Here is a 22,217-nt window from a genome sequence, read left to right as displayed (position 1 = left end):
ACATCTTTTTTTTTTCCTTTTCCTCTGTGTCCTACTGTGTAATGGAAACAGATAATTTTGCACTGCAACTGACTTTAACCGATGGAAACTACTGCTGGATTATGATCATATGTAGCACAGAGGGTGGCTCATTTATCCTCTGACATTTTAATATATGACATTGTGGTTTAGCATCTCCACCATTATGAAAATTTCCTCTACACATTTGTTCATGTAGGTCTCACCCTTGCCTGCAAACATTCATTCATTAGTAGGAACAAAAGTTCCTATTTGTTAACTGGTAACACAATCTAGTCATTATTGCCACGTGACTAGAACTAAACTAGTTCTAGTCACGTGGCAATAATGACTAGGAGATCTCAGTGATTGGGCATAGCCTTTTTTAAAGATCTCCAGAATTTGCTGGTAGCTTTAGCAGGTTTGCGTGAGGTCCAGTCCAAACTGGGCAGCACCTTTAAGGCCCTCTGGACGAGTGCTGGCAGTGGAGGATCAGGCTGCATGAGGGATGCTGAAGCTCTACTGGTCCATATTAACAGGAGTTTGGGGACAGAATTTTGCAGCAAAGCCTAAATGTGCAGGAAAAAGAGAAAATCAGTAATGATTGTTACGTTTTTAAATGGATTAGAAGAAGTGCTACAAGAAAATGAAACCAAAGTGGTTATTTCTGCATTGCATTCAGAATAGAAATGTTTCCTGCAATGCAAACAAAGTGGTTTGCCGTAAGATATATACAGACAGATGCAGAAACCTTTAGCAAGGATGTCTAAAAATCTATTAACCATTATTGACTACAAAACCTAACTTACAGTACAGTTGTACCTGATAAAGTGTCAATTGCACTTTATATAAATGTAGGCCAACCTTGACTCCTGTTTCCAGGACAAACACAGCATTGCTGTCACTGAGGTAGTCAGTAGACAGGATGCAGATAAGCATCCGGCTTCTCTTTATTGCAAGGACCACATCGTTAGTATATGCTGAAAGCAAAAGAAAGTCCATCATCATTTTGCAGACCACACACACACACACACACACACACACACACTCCTTATACCTCCTCCAGGAAGCACATCCCTCTCCAGCAGACAGAGTCGATACCCCCACTGGCCCTCTATCACTTGGGGTAGCAGCACCTCTAGAGGTGTTTGTGTGGCTTCATCTTCTGAGTTAACCAGGTCCATGGAAAAACATGCTACAAATAAAAGAGACAGTAGATATACTTTAACAACCTTTTCTTAACATGAATCAAGATAATTAGAATGTATATATACCTTCTTCACTACTGAAGGTTCCTGGTCTGGAGGACATGGTGAAACCACTTACTACCTCTTCTGATAGAGGGTTCCACACATACGACAACAACACATCAAACTCTTTCTTTTCTGGGAGGTAAAGGAGAAAGTGAACTAAAATTAGAATATAACATTTTAAATGTAGCTAGGCTCTCCTGACTCAATATATATATTGCTGTGTAGAGTCTGAAGAATGTAAAACAAATATCATCTGTACGTAGTCTGCACTCTGACCTTCATTATTTTTTCCATGTTGGAAGTGGGATCTGTAGATAAGCTGTAATTCCAGCCATTTCACATGCAAGATAATTCCCAACCCAACTATCAACAGGAACGACACAATGGGATACCCAACCAGCACTGGCCATTTTACTGGTGGAAAATAACATAAGCTGTAATTATTAAGTCAATTTGACATATCAAATGTAAAAATAAGAATTAGTGCAACAGCTGTACCTTTAATTTTTTGTTTGAGCTGGATTGTGACACTGCTTTTATGAACAGGAGTGCTGGCGATGCAGCTGTATGTGTGGTTCAGGTGCTGTGGTGTGACCTCTTTTATGATGGCTCTCTGTATGACCTCAAACTCTTCAACTGTCACTCTCTTCTCCCTGGATCACATAAAGAACTTCAGCTGCTTTGCACACACAGCATTCAGGTTAAGTTTATATTCTCAGACATTTTAGAATCCTAACCAGGAAACAACCTGTGACTGTGAAGGGAATGCTTTAACTCACTGAGACCTCTCCATGGATAGCAGGGTCATATTCTCCATGTTGCCACCGTGATTCAGATACCACTGGACTTTTGGTGAAAACTCTTCTTCAACTTGAAAAAACACGTGGCATGTCAGAGTGTGGGGCTGACCTAGAATGAGTAAAAATAGCTATTAGAAGCAGCAGCCGCTTAAAGAGGGATATATGTGCATTAGGACGATATGTCTGCAAACTGCAGCATCATGTGTATTTAAAGTCTGCAAAGAATGACAAGTCAACTTTGAATGCACTGTAGCTTTGGAATGTATTATTTATGGTAGCTGTAGGATCGTGTCATAACACATTTAAATGCACTTACCAAGCTCCACCTCCTCTGTCATGTTAACATCAGGATACTCAATCCTGGGAGGATCACTTGATGTGTGATACCCTGAAATGGAAGAAGAATTAGGTCAATAACAGCATAAAAACAAACAAAAAACAGGTCTGCTTTGACCTCAACATAAAAAAACAGTTTACATGATATAGAGGAAGCCTGCTGGTTTGGGGTTTAGCAGATAGATTTAAATCATTTCAGAATGTGGCTAGATAACAGCTGACAGTTTCTACAGCATCGCATGCAGCCCTGTTGTCAAAATACGATCTTGTCAAAAATGATGGCCACTATATAAGTGAGTAGAACACATTTTGTATCAGTGTTGTACATGTGAGAGTTAAATAAAGGAGTACAGATTTGCTCTTCTCTGTACTGCTGCACATTTTAGTGCCAACTCTGCTTTGGTGTGCAGTGAGCATGTCTAAGGAGAAGTCTGTTGCATCAGTCTTTTATGGAGTGGTCTGCTGGTCAGCTGCATCTCAACTGCTGACACGAAGAAATTAAACAGACTCATTAGGACAGTCAGGAAGTCCTGGGTTGCCCTTTTGTGCCCGTGTAGGTGGTGGGAGATTGGAAGATGCTGCTTCACCTTGAACAGAGCACTTTCCTACTGAAGACGGCTCACAGCAAACCATACATACATACTTACATCACAGTCACTAGAACTGTATAAATGCATGTGGAATGTAGTACAGTTCACTTCTCTGCTCCTTCTACACTTTAAATTGACACTAATAAAGAATTTTCCCAAAGACATCTCTTTCAGAAAATGTCTCCCAGTTGTAAATGATGACAATGAACTTAATAAATGATAAACCTGTTTTCATCGTAATGGTTTACTAAACTTCAGCCATAACTTCACATCAGGGAAGACTCCACAGTACTTACGTACGATCTTGACCTGAACAGCCCTCCTGAATGTCCAGGTCACTCCTTGCACAACAATTTGCCGATCACAGAAGTATACATCTTCATCATATTCAGTTACTTGGCAGAGATGTAGCCGACCCCTCTTTTCACATAAGGCTCTTCTCTGCTCAGAAACAAGCTTGTTACTCTGTAAGAAAACACACGGTTCATTCTGGGATGTATATGTTTAAACTGTGAACTGGTTAAATCCTGTTTTTGTGTGTACCTACCTTGTACCAAATAACATTTGTATTGTTACTGCAGTTGAAGCCCGGGCACGTGATCTGACCACCAGCGGCCACACGCAGCGTTACACTGTGCTCCTCGGCCTGAAAGCATCCTAAAGCGTTTTTCTCCACCACCTGTAGATAGATGACCACATGGTGGCCACTGGACAGCTGAGAACTGTGAAGAGAAACATACACATACAACTCAACTGGAATTACCAACCATTTGTATTATTGTTCTGCCATATTAGTTTTCTTTAGTTATGGCAAAAGGTTAAAACTAAATTTATGACCAAAAACCAATGTCATCATTGAGTCAAAGGTGAACAGAGTTGAATTTGGTCGGAGGTCGTGGTCACTGGGAAGAGGACAGACAGACACAAGAATGGACAAACCACCCCAAAAACAAAGCCCCCACACTGCTGTGTCTTGTGCAGCATCAGAAAAGCACTAAGATCTTATTTACATCTGCTTTATTGAGACCACTAAGAATATACATACGTGTATATATACGTGTGTATACACGTATGTATATATACGTGTATACGTATATGTATATATATATATACGTATACGTATATATACGTATATGTATACGTATATATACGTATATATGTATATATATACGTATATATACGTATATGTGTATATATATATACGTATATATACGTATATATGTATATATATATACGTATATATACATATATGTATACGTATATATATATATATATATACCTATATACATATAGGTATATACATACAGTGGGGAAAAAAAGTATTTAGTCAGCCACCAATTGTGCAAGTTCTCCTATTTAAAAAGATGAGAGAGCCCTGTAATTTTCATCACAGGTATACCTCAACTATGAGAGACAAAATGAGAAACAAAAATCCAGAAAATCACATTGTAGGATTTTTAAAGAATTTATTTGCAAATTATGGTGGAAAATAAGTATTTGGTCAATAACAAAATGTCATCTCAATACTTTGTTATATACCCTTTGTTGGCAATGACAGAGGTCAAACGTTTTCTGTAAGTCTTCACAAGGTTTTCACACACTTTTGCTGGTATTTTGGCCCATTCCTCCATGCAGATCTCCTCTAGAGCAGTAATGTTTTGGGGCTGACGCTGGGTAACACGGACTTTCAACTCCCTCCAAAGATTTTCTATGGGGTTGAGATCTGGAGACTGGCTAGGCCACTCCAGGACCTTGAAATGCTTCTTACGAAGCCACTCCTTTGTTGCCCGGGCGGTGTGTTTGGGATCATTGTCATGTTGAAAGACCCAGCCACGTTTCATCTTCAATGCCCTTGCTGATGGAAGGAGGTTTTCACTCAAAATCTCACGATACATGGCCCCATTCATTCTTTCATTTACACGGATCAGTCGTCCAGGTCCCTTTGCAGAAAAACAGCCCCAAAGCATGATGTTTCCACCCCCATGCTTCACAGTAGGTATGGTGTTCTTCGGATGCAACTCAGCATTCTTTCTCCTCCAAACACGACAAGTTGAGTTTTTACCAAAAAGTTCTATTTTGGTTTCATCTGACCATATGACATTCTCCCAATCCTCTTCTGGATCATCCAAATTCTCTCTAGCAAACTTCAAACGGGCCTGGATATGTACTGGTTCAAGCAGGGGGACACGTCTGGCACTGCAGGATTTGAGTCCCTGGCGGCGCAGTGTGTTAATGATGGTAGCTTTTGTTACTTTGGTCCCAGCTCTCCGGAGGTCATTCACTAGGTCCCCCCGTGTGGTTCTGGGATTTTTGCTCACAGTTCTGGTGATCATTTTGACCCCACGGGGTGAGATCTTGCGTGGAGCCCCAGATCGAGGGAGATTATCAGTGGTCTTGTATGTCTTCCATTTTCTAATAATTGCTCCCACAGTTGATTTCTTCACACCAAGCTGCTTACCTATTGCAGATTCAGTCTTCCCAGCCTGGTGCAGGTCTACAATTTTGTTTCTGGTGTCCTTTGACAGCTCTTTGGTCTTGGCCATAGTGGAGTTTGGAGTGTGACTGTTTGAGGTTGTGGACAGGTGTCTTTTATACTGATAACGACTCCAAACAGATGCCATTAATACAGGTAACGAGTGGAGGACAGAGGAGCCTCTTAAAGAAAAAGTTACAGGTCTGTGAGAGCCAGAAATCTTGCTTGTTTGTAGGTGACCAAATACTTCTTTTACTGAGGAATTTACCAATTAATTCATTAAAAATCCTACAATGTGATTTTCTACATTTTCTTTTCTTATTTTGTCTCTCATAGTTCAGGTATACATATGATGAAAATTACAGGCCTCTCTCATCTTTTTAAGTGGGAGAACTTGCACAATTGGTGGCTGACTAAATACTTTTTTTCCCCACTGTATATACCTATATGTATATATATATAAGAAGCACCAAACACACATTTTACCTTGTGTACTTTCCAGAATGATTTAGTTGAGCTTGGAACACTTTCCCACAGTCTAGAGATGAATCTTTAAGTTCCACACCTTCTGTGGTTCTAAACCACAAAGATGCGACGCATGGCATCATAAAACTTTCTCCCTCCACGACTCTGTAATGCTGATCGGTAGTTTCCCTTTGAAAAACTGAAAATTACGCACACACACACATTTTAGTTTTCTGTTCTAAAATCTACAAAAACTTGAAAGCAGTTCATCAATAAATAAATGAAATACCTGTTCTTCTCCTTTGATGATGAGTCTTACAACATCCCTCCAACAAAATTGGAAAGATTAAAAAAAACAGAACACATCTAGTTTGCATTCTGCATCCTTTACCCTGTGCCGAATAAACATTGTCAGTCATCACTGCGATAATACTTTCACATTTTACGATTTTATTTCCCATTTACAGTACTCACATATACTCAGATCAGAAGTTGGTGGTTTTATCTCCTTGTTGTCGTTCATGTTCTCTGCTCCACTCTTGGTGATGAGTGTTGCGCAACATTTTCACAGGACATATAGATGTAGGAGTAGGTGGTATCATAGAGTTTCCTGTTTGGTTGTGTTGTGAACATGATTTCAGCAGAAGTTGCTCTAATATTTGGGTTCCTGTTACTTGTTAGCCTGCCACTTCCTATAAAAACTGCTTCTTCTTAGTAATGTTTTCTCACACCTTTAAAGTTAAACTCCCCTTCTTTCAGCCAAACACAAATAATATTATATAATCAGGCTGTAAAACAGGCTACACACAGAGAATGTGGGAAATGGAGAGATGCAAGGGGAAACTAGTGATAGTCACAGTCATAGATACAAGTCGTGGGAAAAAAAAACAAGAAATGTGCCAGGAGTGAGTGGAGAACACCTGCCTGACTATTTTTTTAACGCTTCCATGCAGGTGACAGGAAGGTGACATGTCTTTCTGGAACGCTCTAGGTTTGAGTTCACTCACACTCAAGCTTAAATTTGTTTGTCGAAGTTGTGGATTTTGCTCCTTTGATAGTTGACCCCAAGGGGTCAATGCTGGCTTTCTTCACACCACGTGACAAGCTTTCTGTCAGTCTTCTCTACTCAAACTTTAAGCCAAGTGCAACAGGTAAAATAGTTTGAGTGGAACCTTCTAAGTGCACACTGAGCTGTGTTACAGTGGTGATAGTACAATAAGATCATTATAGAAGTAATGATCTAAAAAAGCTTTTGTCGGGCCATTCTGACTGTTTTAATATAAAGAGATAATAGGACATAAAATACAGTCCACATACGCAGTCCAAAACATATTTATCACAGTATCACAGTGCATCACATTTTACAGTGACAGAGGCTATGGGTGAGGAGGAAGAGCAGCATGCAGTGATAAATTAGAAAGTTCCAGGCACACCACATAAAAATAAAGCAGAATTAATTCTTTACAGTATTTGGATAGATCTAGAAATGTCACAGTATCATTAAATGGTGTACAGTACAGGTTTGCAGCTGACACAAGCACTTTCTTGAATTGTTGATTGTCAATACCACCAAAAAAAGAAGCGCAAAAGAAAAATGTTAATGTTGTCATGTTGTATCATCTTCACTCCACGTGGTTTGATTTCTGTCAAATAAAATAGCAATCTGTTCCAAACATGTTAATGTGAATATAATGAATTCAGTCACTGTTAATATTGACTGTGTTATCATGAAGTAACATCTTGAACTGATTGTGGTAAAAGTTGCACTTTCAGTGTATGCTTTGGCGCAGGTAGGTAATAGCGTAGCTGCTTCCAGAAGGAGGAGGAGGGCTGCAAGCAGCTGCTGCCCCTCCATGTGACGTGGTGTCCAGCCTCACAGAGAAGATGTAAGGCTTCTGGTAGTGAAGGTGATTGTGTTGTCTCAGTGCTGATGAAAACCAGGCGGGTCTGCCGCTCCACAAGGGCTTCATGAATGGCACTCAGTAGACCAGATCCTGGACCGACAGGATCTGGAGAGGTGGGAACCAAAACTACTGCCCGGCTCAGCTCGACGCAGTCCAGCACTGCCTCTGCTACATCTGCAGGCAAACAGATTAAACTATAGTTCATTGAAATTTTGAGTACATCGTCATTTCTTGGAGGAATTCTTTAATACCAACCTTTCCCTGGCAGGACATCACGATCAAAAAGACACAGACTGTAACCAAATCTATCTTCCAAAATGCTCTCCAGACACCTTCTGTCGCTAGCGTTTATTCCTGCACCTGTGCTGCTCTCATAACACATCAAAAAGGCGTCATAGCTTTTTCCATCTGAACAAATGAGAAACACGGTTGTCACACTGTCTGCAGCTCACTGAATCAACATTAATACTAAACAGTAAGAACATCCCCCTCACCCGAGGCACTGCTGTGACAGCCAAGAGTGTCTCTGAAGAAAAGAGTGATGTCAACTTTAAACTTCACATACACAACTGATGTCACGACCATCACCGCCATGAAGCCGACAATGCACAGAGTCAGGGGAATGTATGAGGGCCGGACTGCTTGGACAAACAAGGTGGAATAAAATTATGAACACTGATTAAAGATGATAAAGGTCACTTTAATCTGGCCTGTCAGGATAATGTCACCTTTAAGGATCAGGTTGACAGTGACAAAGTCTGAGTTCTGGTGGTCACTTTCCAGTTTACAGATATACTGTTCGGACAGATCCTCCTCTGTTACTTCTTTGATCACCAGAGATGCTGTAATCTTTATCTTTTCAGTGCTATTATTGCTGGAAAAAAAGGAAAACTTTATTGGTGATTACTTACAAACTTAGTTTTAATAGGTCTTACACTGCAGTTCTTACCATGAATAGTTGTAGAAAACTCGTAAGCTATTGTTTATCTCCACAAATGACTCTCCAATCAACCAAAAGAGTGAATCAGAATCAGAGCATGTATATGTAACAGCCTCACAAGGAATAACCACCGATGAACCTAAAAAGAAAATTAAAGGTAATGCAGACTTGTTTAGACCATAAAACTACTTGGTAAGGTTAACAAACACAGTGTCAAACACATTGTGGAGGCCGAAACCTGTAATGTTGAGCGACGAGTCCTAACACCAGAACAACACAAATGATGCACTGCATTGATACAACCTTTGATGGGCACCTTTTAGCCTATGTAGTTTACTAGTCCTAAAATGTGTCAGTTTAGAGCTAATGTATCAAAACAGTGGCAACCCCCCACACTAAAAAGTGGAGCACATGCAAAAGTGTTTAAAACTGCTGTTCCTCCCAGTCTCTGGAGAAAGTCAATCCCCATAGACCTCCATGTTAACATGTCCGACTTCACAGCAGAATGAACATGTTTACAGTCATGTAGAAGCACAGTTTTGGTCTCTGTTGATAAGTTTCCTTTTTATGACAACTGTAGGGGGTGTTTAATTATACTGACCTACTTATGGGCAGGGTCACTTGTAACAGGTGAGTGCATTAGTTTCCTGCTTTCATGACTCTTTGCTGGTATTTGGACTAACAGGGTGTTTAGGTGGAAATCCACATGGATTTAAAACAGCGCTTCTGAAACCTTTTGGTGAGGTGACAGATATATATATATATATACACAGTCTATGGCCTGACACTACATTTAGTACTACTACAAAACTGTGAATCCTTCTGGCTAGTGATAATTATGTGGTTAAAAAAAAAAAAAAATTGTGCAGAGTCAATGTGAATCTCACCCAGATCTACAGGAACTTCATCGTTGTTGCGCGGTGACGTGATCAATATGTATTTTTGGGGAATTTCTGTGCATAAAAAGAGGACAGACTTTAAATCTTCTTCTGGACGTATATGGTTAAGAATAATTTAAAGATGATGTGCTTTTCTTACTGCTTGGTTGAACATCAAGTTCCACTTTGAAGGTCATGTTATATATTTGACCATAATACAGGTAAGACCTGATGCAGGTGTAAACACCAGCGTCTTTTTCTTCAACACTGCCAAAGTAATCTATGGCTAAAGCTCCACCTTCGCCCTGGAAAGTAGAATTTGTATTAGAGGAATTCACAGCATATTTAAATTAAACAAAAAACCCTGTAAATTTTTTGAATGTAGCTTCCTGTTGTGTAATCTGATCTCACTCACACTCACACAGTCTGCTGTGTTTACCTTGTGCCATATAATGCCATTGCTGGTTATGTTTACTGGAGGGATATTAACATCTGGGCAGCTCAGTGTGCAGGCCTCATGTGTGTAACATGATGAAGAATACTGGAGTTTTCCTTCACATGCTCTGGATTGTGCTGTGCAAACTGTCACCGTAAACCAAGCCTTGTTGCTAGAATCCCTGTTATTCAATACATAAAAAAAATAACAAATTTTCTTCAAATTTTCTTTTGGTCGTGGTGTCACTTCTTCCCAGATTAATCCCAGTTTCTGTTTTACATTTTAACAACTCAGGAGTTGCATTTAAAAATCAGAAATTATGTACATTCACAAAGTGTTTAGACCTTACTTAAGTGAGCATGAGTAATTCCCCTGGTGGTACACAGATGCACTGAGAATCACAAGGCTGTTTCCAAGAACTAGCACACCCTTCTGCCTCTGATCAGAAGCTGACATGTCGCTGTATACTTCCTGCTTGGTGTCACATCTTTTCCACGTAGTTCTGACATTGCTCTGACTGGACTCTCCACAGTACAGTGCCGCCATCTCATCTTCCTTTACATATATCTCGATGGGCTTCATTGGACACACACCTGAAGAAGAGTGGAACAAATTCAATTTTAGTGTCAAATATGAAACGTCCACATCATTAATGTTGCCCGTCTACTGCTGTACCCCACTTTTCATTGGTCTTTAAAGGTTAATGTCAGTGTTATGACTGTGGCTTGTACCATTATTCTATTAGTGGATTAAGATTAATCTGTGATTAATCTAATTATTATTATTATTCACATTATTCAGTTCACACAATACTTAGTGACATACTCAGCTACACTGACAACGAAACTTCTTGTGTGAAATGAAAGTGCCTGTTTTTTTTAACCACATCCCAATTTTTTGTCTTGTCTTAAAGGAAATGGGTCAACGTTTTTGAAAGTCAGCTCTCCTCTGCACACCAATGAAATGAAATAAACAATTATGTAAAAGTATTTCTATCTTACATTTGCACAGGATATGTGCAGTCATGCACAAAGTCACAGGTAGAACATTGATAAACATGTTAGTATTGAAGATTGTCATGCCAATATGACAGGAAGCAGGCTATAGGTGCCAAATCCTTGGTTCTTGTATTTTTAGTCTTTGCAACTAAGTACTCATATTCCTAAATGCAAGGCTTAAAAACAGATGAGTGTTACCCAACAGGAAAATCACAAACTCTGCAATAAAGCAGTAAGTTTGACAACCCTAATTACAGGTAACACACGCTGCATCTAACCTTGTATTCTGTTTTACTCTTTGCATGGCACAATTAATTAAAAACAAGCGCATCGATGAAATGCAACACTTAACACGTGTCTCTCCGGGATCTTAGGAGTCTCGGTTCTTTTACCTGGTAGAAGTGTGAGCAGGAGCAGCAGAGGGCTCATGATGATCTTCAAGGACGCGCTTTTGTAAGATGTTCTGCAGACGCAGCTTTGCTGAGTTACAGTCACGCTTTTCCCGAACCATGTCAAATGATGTGATGATGAAATGAAACTTAAGGAAGGGCGTCACGTTGTCAGTGGAGAAACCCCAACCCGCCAAACGTATATTTGATCTACATTCAACCCCGAAGCAGCGTCGCGCAGTGGAAAGACTGACTGCAGAGAAGTTCACCCCCAAAACGAAAATGGATTGTAGATATTAGTGAAAATCATGATTAAAAAATATTAGACTTACACACTATAAATTCACACATGGTTTTTTTTTATTATTCAGAGTTTTTTGTATTATTGTTTTTTTTTAAATCATACATTCTCTAAAGTTTCTATATCATGGCCCTGTCAGACTTGGAAAAATAGGATACCGGTGCTGATTACAGACACAGAGAAAGAGCAAGGAAACTAAACAAAATCACACGAGAAAGAAAGGGGGAAACGGACCTTACACAGATAATTGATTTGGACAGATTAACAACATAATACAAATTTGTTGCGTTTCAGGGCACAAATGTCTCCCTACAAATCACAATAAAAGAACGGACACTATATTAAAATTAAAGTAGTGATAATATCCCCATTGTATGTAAGACATAATAGGCTACAGATAAGACTATAAATAAAAAGAAGGGGTAGGGTGATAAATTTGATTGGCCAGTTTGAAAAAAGGTCTTGAGAAGAGATTACGCAGCATTTATGTATGCATTTATTTTCCCATGTATCTAACATTTACGAGTCATTCCTTTGAAGCTGCACCTACGAATTTTCTCCACAAGGTGGCATAAAAACCCCAAATATGCTGAGCTGACCTTAAAAAAAACTGGAAAAGTATTTTCTGAAGAAAATGCAAGTTTTATTGCTGCAACTGAAGCATTCAGCAATTGCAATCTGCAATCTAAATTTAATCAATACTTAATCCTGGCAGACAGGGGACAACATACGATCAGCAGCCATGTCTGTGTTTTCACTGAAATGAGCAAATCTTTTCTCAGATTGTAAACAGACAAACAGGGTAGTTACACAGTGTCACTTTCTAAGACCAAGAAAAAGCCTTCATTGAGTCCTTACACAGCTATAACTCACTAGAATAAGCAGGATACTAGTGCCAGTAAACTTTGAATTCAGCCAACATACCTGCACAGAGCCTGGTAAATGATTAGAATGACTGTAAGGGTGTGTGCGCAGTGACACCTCCTGATCCAACTACAGCAGCTTACTACTGTGTGCTGTGCTTTAACATAGAATATGACAACTTTCCAATGCAAAGCCACTCAAAACACTGCCTTCATGAGAACATCCATCCTGACCACACGGAGTACTACCATGGCTGTTTGGCTCTCTGCTCAGCTCACCCACCCTTGACATATTTCTGACAGATGATTTTACATACAGACTCCTCTCTTGTATGTTGGGGTTGTTGAAATGGGCAGTGTGTTTAATATTCTCTAGTAGTGGTAGTAGAGTAGTTTACCATTAGCAGGACTGTAGTGCAGCCTGTAAGTTGTTCGTTGGCCTGGTGACAAAGGACTTCTTCTCTTCGATAATGGCAGGCTAATGTCACATTTCCTCCCCCACTCTCAAACAACAATAACCACAGGAGAGAAAACGTTCATGTCTGCAAAATTTAGTAGAACACATGAAGTCTTAGAGACACTTTAAATGCACAATCTGTTCATATAGTGGCAGCAGAGTCTGTTCCATGTGGTTCTAAATCTGGCTGTGCTATTACAAAAGCTTTCCCCAGACATCACAGACCAGTATTGATCATTAACATAACACATGTCCTTGTGTAGAGTCGATTATAAAACTTCTGATCAGTCATCTCATCTTCAACTCTTCACGTTTATATATATAAAAAAAACACAATCAAGACTAAACAACTGACACTATTACCATGAAGTTATACATTCACAAAATATGATAAAAATGATAAGTCACCCTTGTGAAAGTTAAGCATAACTAATAAATGAAATTATATGTACAGTATAAATACATCAAATAAAGGTAACAGCAGATGAATAAAAATGATGGAATGTAAAATAAATTTAATCTGTGCTGTCAGCTGCAGCAGCACAAACACATGCAAGTGAGGGCAAAAAACCCAATGTCAGCTTGTTCTGGGAAAATTCCCTCACGACCCCCTTAGATGGGCGATCACGGTGTTCCGCTTGCAGTGAACAAAAAAGCAATACAATAAAAGGTAAACTTAACACAGTATCAGTATGAAGTATGAGAAGTTAAATGTGGGGGGGGTTGCTTCAACGATGATGTGACGGTGGTGACGCGAGCCTTCAGCTTGCACATCACTGGATCCCTGATGCTCCTTCAAAAAGTCCGGCCCTCCTCTTTCTCTTAACTTCTTTTATGAACACAGGCAGCGTTCGGCGTACACCCCAGGCGATTCCTCTTATTCTGGTCAGCCAGCTCGGTGTTGACCTCCAGGTCAGATCTCTGGTCCTCAGCCACAGCACGCAATCGTCATGAGAACGGAGGTCGTCAGGCCCGACCCTCTGAGCAGCCATCCTGGAGGTCATCATGTACCTGAGGACAGAAAACAAACAGCCAGCAAAGATCCCAGAATAATCACATAAACAACCACAATGACTCCTCTAAGGACCTGCATCAAAGAAAGCTGTTAGCAACACACCTGGAGAAGTAAAAAGGTTAGTCAACAGTCTACAGTCTAACAAAGTACACTTTGTTAGAGTTAGTACAGGAGGCAATATCTGCTTCCTCACAGGCAACAACTTTGGGGGGGACACAACACCACACATCAGATCACTTTGTCCAAAATTTCTGGACTAGCCACCTTTTAGTCCTGAAGACTCTTATGGATGATACACAGCTGTTAACACTTCAGTCAACAGGTCAGGTCCCTTTGAATCAGCCCGAGAACCAGGTGCACTCATAAGCACTTCAGGCTGTTTTTTTATTGTGCATTTGAATAATGCACATCTAAAATAAAACTCTTTCAATGTTAGAAGACATTGAGGTCAAAGGTCAATATCCACCCAATTCATTCCAGTACTCAAGTAGTTTCACCAGCTTGGTTTTCAGTGTTACACACTCTCTCTCTCTCACGTTCCTTGACTCTGAAGGTGATACACACATCCAAATCTTGGTTTCAAACCTTTCACACAGGTGATTAGCTCAACATGCTAATCACCACCTAGTCCAAGACACAAGTTAAGGAGATAAAGATTGAATATTAGGAAAACAATCACCGAGCACATTTAATGAAGCCCTCAACAGGACTCTGACTGCCCACAGGGACAGAGCAGGCAGCAGAAAAGAAAAATACAGTTTAGCAGAACTAATACAACTTTACAAAGGCATTAATGATACACAGACATCGACACAGAAATAAGAATGAGCTATCAGCCATAGCATGAGGGAAGATTCACTGGCATCAACTTTAAGAAGCCCTGGGTCTCCTGCGGATTGGTCCGGCGTTTGGCAGAGCCGAGCTAAACTGCACACCACGCACTGAGCCTGTGACGTCAGATCTGTGAGGGAGGAGAAGAGAAGAGGGAAAAGGGAGAGAGACATAAGGGGACAAAAATGGTCCCCAATGGCCATGGGTCATAACATCCATCTTGAACAAATCAGAATCCACACAGAGCAGACCTTCCAGGATCCAGCACTGTGGCTTGTTGATCTTCTGGAAAGAGCCTGCGTATTCTTGTAACATCTGAATGGCCATAAATTTCCTGACAGCTTGAACTTTTTCCAGCAGAAAGAATCAAGCTGCTGTCAGCTGTGGTTCTCCTTGGCACATAAGCAGCATGACTGGGGGGGGGGGGGGGGGTGTGAAACGGCTCCAAATAGGTACATAGTCGTTTTGTACTCCTCTCAGGCCAATCTCCCATTGGCCAACTCAGAAAGCAAAGGAAACCTCTTCCTCCACCTGGTGAAACAGCCTGCATTTCATCCATAATGGCTGCTGGCTGGTTCAAATGAGGATTCCTCAAAAACAAAACTTTGCATGCACTGCATCCTCAAGAAATCCAAGTTTGATTCTTTAAACACTCAAACTTTTAGACATCTGAATACAACATCAGCGGGATAAGTTTTGCAGCCAATGTGTTGCCATTGAGAAGAGCGAGAGGTCTCTGATGGCAGAGATCCTGGCAATAGATGAGGAGACGCTCATCCCGTTTAATGTATTTTAGAACAGATGTACAATCTGTCTATGCCCGATTCAGCTCCATCTTGAATGAATCAGATTTCACAAAACCCTCTGTCTTCATCCACATCCAGCACCTTGGTTCCTTGATCTTGTGGAAATGTTTGCACCACAGCAGGATCCATTCCTTCACTGTGAAGCCACCTCTTTCACAAACAGCACATGGATCTTGTAACATCTGAACGGTTGTGATCTCACACACACACTCATCCACAAAGAGTGGTGAACTCCAGTTCTCCTTAGTGCAAAATTAACACAGCTGGGGATGATGCAGCACCTGAAAATATGAACCTTTGACAGATAAAGCCAAATCTGCAGCAGAACCTGTTTGCAGCGACCGCAATTTTCTTCTGTGAGAACCTCTGGGAGAAGATAAAATCATTTCCATCCAAACTGCCCACTTCCAACCCCAATATGGAGTATGCAAGTTTAAAATAAAATGCTTCCGGTAACATCCGACATTTGCATTAGGCTTTCCGAGTAGAAAGTAGCTAAACCATCGGGATCCAAGAATGGATGTCTATCACTTTGTTTACTTTGACTTCTTTCCTGCACAGAAAAATGGAGTGAGTCCAGTGATCCGGCTGACCGTCCCACATCCAGACCACAAAGCAACAAACAAAGAGCCAACTGTGTTTCCAATAAAATGTTAGGTTAGATTGCAGAAAGTCTTCAACATCTGATGTCCGAGCTCCATCAAAATTGTTTTCAGGCTTAGAAAACCAGCAGCAGACACCTCAAGTCTCCTAAAACCTAAAAGAAATCAATGACTTCAGAGAAAAATCCCTTTTCCCCTCCAGGCCACGTTCTGCATCCTCAACAAGAAGTTTTTCTGGCCAATCCTTCCGGGCCATCAAAAGCAATCCGGGAATTTGAGTCCAACTTTTTTTCCTTTAAAAACACACTCAGTTCTCAGCTGGAACCAACGTGTCGCCACCAAGAAGGGCTTGATGCATTTCTGACGAGGGAGATCCTGCTGGCAACAAATGTTTGAAGACAAACCTGAAGCGACATTTGCAGACGAGTCGTCTTAACTTCCGTTCAAAGATACACGTGACAAAATCTATAAATGAAGACACCGCTGCTGATGGTTTTACAGCATGCGACCTGTTTCTAAGTTGTCACTGAAGTGTTTTGCTGTAGTTATGGAGTATTCATGAAGAAGGTCATGACTGAACAGTGTATTCAGGGAGAGCAGCTCACTGTTCACTGCTGCTTTTGTGAAAAGGTCATAGCAATTAAATAAAGAGATGTTTGTTTCAAATAACACAAGTTAAAGCTGTGCCTGTTTTTATTGCACAATCAAACCTTAAATATTTCATGAAAAATATATATCATAGAATTTTAGTCAACTAAATCCACGGCAGATTTAGTCGACTAAAATTATTTGATATTTAGTCGACTAAACCTAGACTAAAACTTTAAAAATGTTGATGACTAAAACGTGACTAAAATCAAATGACATTTTAGTCACAAGACTAAAATAAAAACTAAATCCGAAATTGCTGCCAAAATTAACACTGATCCACTGGGAGCTAAGACATCCAGTTAGAGACTGACGTTTCAGCAACAATGAGCAACAATGCACCTTGAATTGTAGCGAGACAAACGGTACTTGCAGTGAGTCCTTCCTGGGATGGTAGATGCCATGGTGTGGCATGTACCAGAGCTTTCCATTTGCACACTGCAGCTGTTCCTCAGAAATAAGTTAAAGTGGTTGTTCAACATGCGAAACGAGCTCAATTGTGACAGAGCATATAGAAATCATTTCCAACTGGCCACTTCACACTCCAACATGGAATGTGTTAAAGGCCATCCTGTCTCTTGTTTTCAAAAGAAAACACCTTTTTCAGTAAAATCCAACCTCAGCATGAGGCTTTCTGAGCAGAACGAAGCCGAGCCACCGAGACCAGCGTCCATATCACTAAATGTTGTTTGTTGGACACAGAAATAAAGGCCTGCACCTCTCTGGTCCCTCTGTGTCCACATGTGAGGGACAGTGGATGTTTTAACACACTGGAAATGCTGCCATCATGAACACCCTCATTTTCAGACCCACCCTTTCATTGTCAATAACCACCTCTTAGTAGTTTCATTCAGTTCACCATTAACCATTATTTTTGCTTTGAAACATATTTCACCAACACATTTTCATTTGGTATAACCGCTTATTTGCATTTCCAGCAAATTCTTCATTAATCATTTGAACCATATTTCATATCATCTTGGCCAAAAACCCAACACAGTCATGCAAACGCCTGTTTTCATTACACTCAGTGAACCCACCATGACCTGTTTGTACCCCTGAACATTTACATTAAACCTTGTTAGTTTTCCTTGAATGAGCAGTTCACCTTTCAACCATTCTGCACCCTGTTAAAATATTTAGCAAACACCTGTGCAGTGTTTCACCAAACATTTATTCACCTGTTTTTCACAGATCACACTCACAGCAGTTGTATAATGAACAGCTCTCCATGACTGCTGGAGATTAACAGTTTGTAAAACATTCTCACATTAGCTAGCAGGTACAACTCCTGCACCAATAACCATCCCTTTTTGTTTTGAACACCCTGATTTCATACACACTTTCATTTGTTATAACCACTTAATGGTATTTCCAGCAGACTCTTCATGTTGTTTGATTTGAACCATATTTCATGATTCCCTTTGGTTTTATACAGAAACCATTACACACTGTAGTGAACCTTTTTGTACCTTTACCATCTTGCATAAATGTTTCTTGAATTACCAGCCTTTTTAGTTTTATCTTTCAACCAGTCTGCAACCTGTTCAAAGTTTCAACCAACACCTTTTCACAGTTTCATTTGTATGTCACCTTGAGGATGTTCCAGCATCACACAGAAACACCTTTGATTTTCAATAACCACTTATTTGGATTTAAATTCACCGTTAAACATTTTTGCTTTGAACCATGTTTCATGCTTCTCTTTGGTTCCTCCTGTGACAACAAACCCACCACAGAATGACCTGATTTCATTACACAATTCAGTGAACCCATCCACACCTGTTTGTACCTCTGACCATGTAGAGGTTTTCTTGAATTACCGAGATGTAATTCACCCTTTAACCATTCTACAACCTGTTCAAAGTTTCAACAAGCAAAACAAGCAGCGTCACTGATACTCACCATCTGACGTCAGCAGCTATCGATCACACCAGTCACAGCTTCCTTGTTGGTCTCTTCCACGACAGTCAGCAATAAATTCTTTCAAACACTACATCAATGGATGGAGTCATGTGTGCATTGACGGCCATCTGAAGCTGGTGGCTCTACTCACCTCCACAGCAAGAAGCTCCCCCTCCACCCCTTAGTTTAGGAACTTTTTCTGAGTGTTTATAGAACACACCAAGAGACACAAAGAAGCAGAAAACCCACAGACAGCCAGGATATCAAGCCTAACTTTAGGACACCAGTGCTTTTAGAGGTCTGATGATACTGGAGACAAAATACTCTACAACAGGGTAAAAATGTGCACGTTGAAACAGAAGGAACAACACACTCAAAAGCCCTTTGAGTGTCACTGTTATTCACCATCTGAAGTCAGCAGCCGTCACTAACCAGTCACAGCGTCCTTGCTGGTCTCTTCCATGACAGTCTGCAATAAATTGTTTCAAACACTACAGTGATCAATGGATTGTTATGTCATGTGTGCATACAAACTTTGATGGCCATCCGAAGCTGGTGGGTCTACTCACCTCCACAGGAGCAGGATGATCACTGTTCAACAGCAAGAAGCTCCTCTTATTTTGTTAAATCTATTATTAAAATTCAAGCTTAAGTTTTTCAATTTAATTTTGGTACTTTTTCTGTTTATAGAACACACCAAGCCCCACAAAGAAGCAGAAACCCCACAAACACTGTGACAGCCAGGATATCAAGCCTAACTTTAGGACACAAAGAGGTCTGATGAGACAAAATACAACAGGGTAAAAATGTGCACGTTAAAACAAGGGAACAACACAGGGTGACCATAAGACAAGCATGCAGCATCAAGCCCTTTGAGTGTCACCATTACTCACCATCTAACATCAGCAGCCGTCACTCACCAGTCACAGCGTCCTCGTTGGTTTCTTCCACGACAGTCTGAAATCAATCCTTTCAAAAACTACAGCGATCAATGGATTGTTATGTCATAACGTGCACATACAAACCTCAATGACCATCTGAAGCAGGTGGCTCTACTCACCTCAACAGGAGCAGGATAATCACTGTCCGACATCAACGGCAAGAAGCTCCTCCTATTTATTTTGTTAAATCTATTATTAAAATTCAAGCTTAAGTTTTTAAATTTAATTTTGGTACGTTTTGAGTGTTTATAGAACACACCAAGAGCCACAAAGAAGTAGAAACCCCACAAACACTGTGACAGCCAGGATATCAAGCCTAACTTTAGGACACCAGTGCTTTTAGAGGTCTGATGATACTGGAGACAAAACACAACAGGGTAAAAACGTGCATGTTAAAACAGAAGGAACACAGGGTGACCACAAGACACTTGCAGATGAACACACAGATACGTTACTCACCGCCTGACATCAGCAGCCGCCACTCACCAGTCACAGCATCCTTGTTTGTCTCTTCCACAACAGTCTGAAATCAATCCTTTCAGACACTACAGTGATAAATGGATTGTTATTACATCATAATGTGTGCATACAAACCTCGATGACCATCTGAAGTTAGTCGCTCTACTCACCTACTCAGATGACCATGATCACTGTCTGACATCCACAGCTCCTCTTCCTTCCGGTTTTCAACACTCTGTTTTCATTTGGGTCTCAATAACTCTTCGTTGTGCGATTAAAACCTACCTAACCTCCTTGTATAAGACTGCACGTTGTCTTGTGTTACATGTTACAGATTTTACAGACATTAAAATGAACATTTCAGCTCTCGTCCTACTGTTTTGAGTCACTCTTACATTTAACAAACTCTTGATGACAACATTACATACATTTAAAAGAAGTTTAAACATTTAACCTCTCATTACAAATCTAGCAGCAACATTGAAGTACATGAGTCCTCCATAGTCAGCATACAAGTTGTTGTCGTTTGGAGAACCAGTTCATCTGTAACAAAGAATGACAATGAAGCTCTTTAGTGGAAGCACAGACAGACAAACCCAAACTGCCCGCTCTGTTGAAGGTCAACTCAGAACATTACTACATTCAACAATAAAGCACACTTAAGCTCCTTGTTCAGTTTTGTACACTATGTTTCTCCAGACTTCCCACAAAGTGCACACAGTCAGTGCCTTTGTAGGTCTGTAACAAATATAGTCAGAGACACTGCCACCAAACTGTAAATATTACAGTGCAACTGCAACTTTATTATAATGTACTTTACAAACACACAGGCTGACCAAAGTGACCACATTTAACACTAATACAGTCAAAAAAAAAGGCCAACGTTCATTTTAAAAAGGGATTTAGAAACAGGTACAGAAGGCCTGTTTAATGTGCAAATGCAGGTCATTCCACAGTTTGTGCTGCCCTCCGGTGGCCTGAGGGCAACACACTGGGAAGAAATTCACTGCTTATTTGAAGCAACTGTTCAAAACGGCGTAAAACTTACTCCAAGCCACTGCAGCAGTCTGAGCAGGTGTCCAATGTTGGAGCTGAATGTGACTGATAAACAAAGAAAAGGGACAAGAACATACAAACATCAGGTTTATCTGGTGAGCTTGTACATGGAGCAATTCAGCAAATTGTAGCTTACTCACCAGTTCTTTATCCCCCTCTGAAGGAACGACTCCAAGAGATCCAGACATCATGGCCTCAGCTCAGACACAAGATGCACATGTTACCAGGTATGTTGAACTGAATACACAGAAGTTCCAAGTTTCACAGAATTTACAAACCTTCTTGGAACTTGAAAGTCATCTTCTCTTCTTCACACCTTCGCCGCCAGTCAAATTTGTCATTAAATGTTTAAAATGAAATGCCGCTTCAAATTTGTCCAGTCAGTCGTTTCTTGAAAGCCATCTTCTCTTCTTCACGCCTTCGCCGCCAGTCAAATTTGTAATTAAATGTTTAAAATGAAAAGCCGCTTCAAATTCGTCAAAGAATATATATAAGTTATTCTTTAAAACAGGTCTGTTGCATCAACTTAAGGTAGGGGCCAACACGGCAGCCATGGAAAAACCAGCACGAAAAAATAAAAAATAAAAACTTGGTCTTACCTTTTGGAGATTTTCCTACGAGGAATACATATCACCATGTTAGACAATGTGTATGTGAGGGTGTGTGTGTTTGTAGGAGAGGAGCTTCTTGTGCAGCTATCGATGACAACCAATTTGGGTAGTTTAGTTTTCATAGAGATTTAAACTACACAACATGGTGCTCTCAAAGATAACTTTACAAGGTTTGTGTGAGTTTGTAAGCAGGAAAAGCGAAGAAAAAAAAAAAGGCAGAAACGGGCACAGAGGCCATAACAGACAGAGAGAGGACAGCAAGA

At 40.4% G+C, this 22,217-nt stretch overlaps 2 protein-coding genes across 2 annotated transcripts; both read right to left on the bottom strand.

Annotated features, from left to right (window-relative positions):
- Window positions 1-359: 359 nt before the first annotated feature.
- LOC114433606 (interleukin-18 receptor accessory protein-like) lies at window positions 360-6,709 on the bottom strand. Its single transcript, XM_028402250.1, has 13 exons — window positions 6,389-6,709; window positions 6,204-6,306; window positions 5,936-6,113; window positions 3,524-3,698; window positions 3,273-3,441; window positions 2,367-2,438; window positions 2,030-2,159; window positions 1,749-1,903; window positions 1,527-1,664; window positions 1,272-1,382; window positions 1,055-1,192; window positions 862-977; window positions 360-566 (listed from the first exon to the last, which is right to left on the bottom strand). The coding sequence occupies exons 2-13, from the start codon at window positions 6,289-6,291 to the stop codon at window positions 360-362; spliced, it is 1,677 nt and encodes a 558-aa protein (XP_028258051.1). The 5' UTR covers window positions 6,292-6,306; window positions 6,389-6,709.
- Window positions 6,710-7,230: 521 nt separating this feature from the next.
- Window positions 7,231-11,709, bottom strand: LOC114433405 (interleukin-1 receptor type 1-like). Its single transcript, XM_028401957.1, has 10 exons — window positions 11,463-11,709; window positions 10,422-10,665; window positions 10,076-10,253; window positions 9,797-9,941; window positions 9,646-9,711; window positions 8,768-8,897; window positions 8,547-8,692; window positions 8,313-8,456; window positions 8,074-8,226; window positions 7,231-7,992 (listed from the first exon to the last, which is right to left on the bottom strand). The coding sequence occupies exons 1-10, from the start codon at window positions 11,497-11,499 to the stop codon at window positions 7,640-7,642; spliced, it is 1,596 nt and encodes a 531-aa protein (XP_028257758.1). The 5' UTR covers window positions 11,500-11,709; the 3' UTR covers window positions 7,231-7,639.
- Window positions 11,710-22,217: the final 10,508 nt, after the last annotated feature.

This window comes from Parambassis ranga, chromosome 3 (genome assembly GCF_900634625.1).
Source record: "Parambassis ranga chromosome 3, fParRan2.1, whole genome shotgun sequence".
Taxonomy (NCBI): Eukaryota; Metazoa; Chordata; class Actinopteri; family Ambassidae; genus Parambassis; species Parambassis ranga.
The sequence above is the reverse complement of the archived record's forward strand: the minus strand, read 5'-3'. Positions and strand labels throughout refer to the sequence as shown.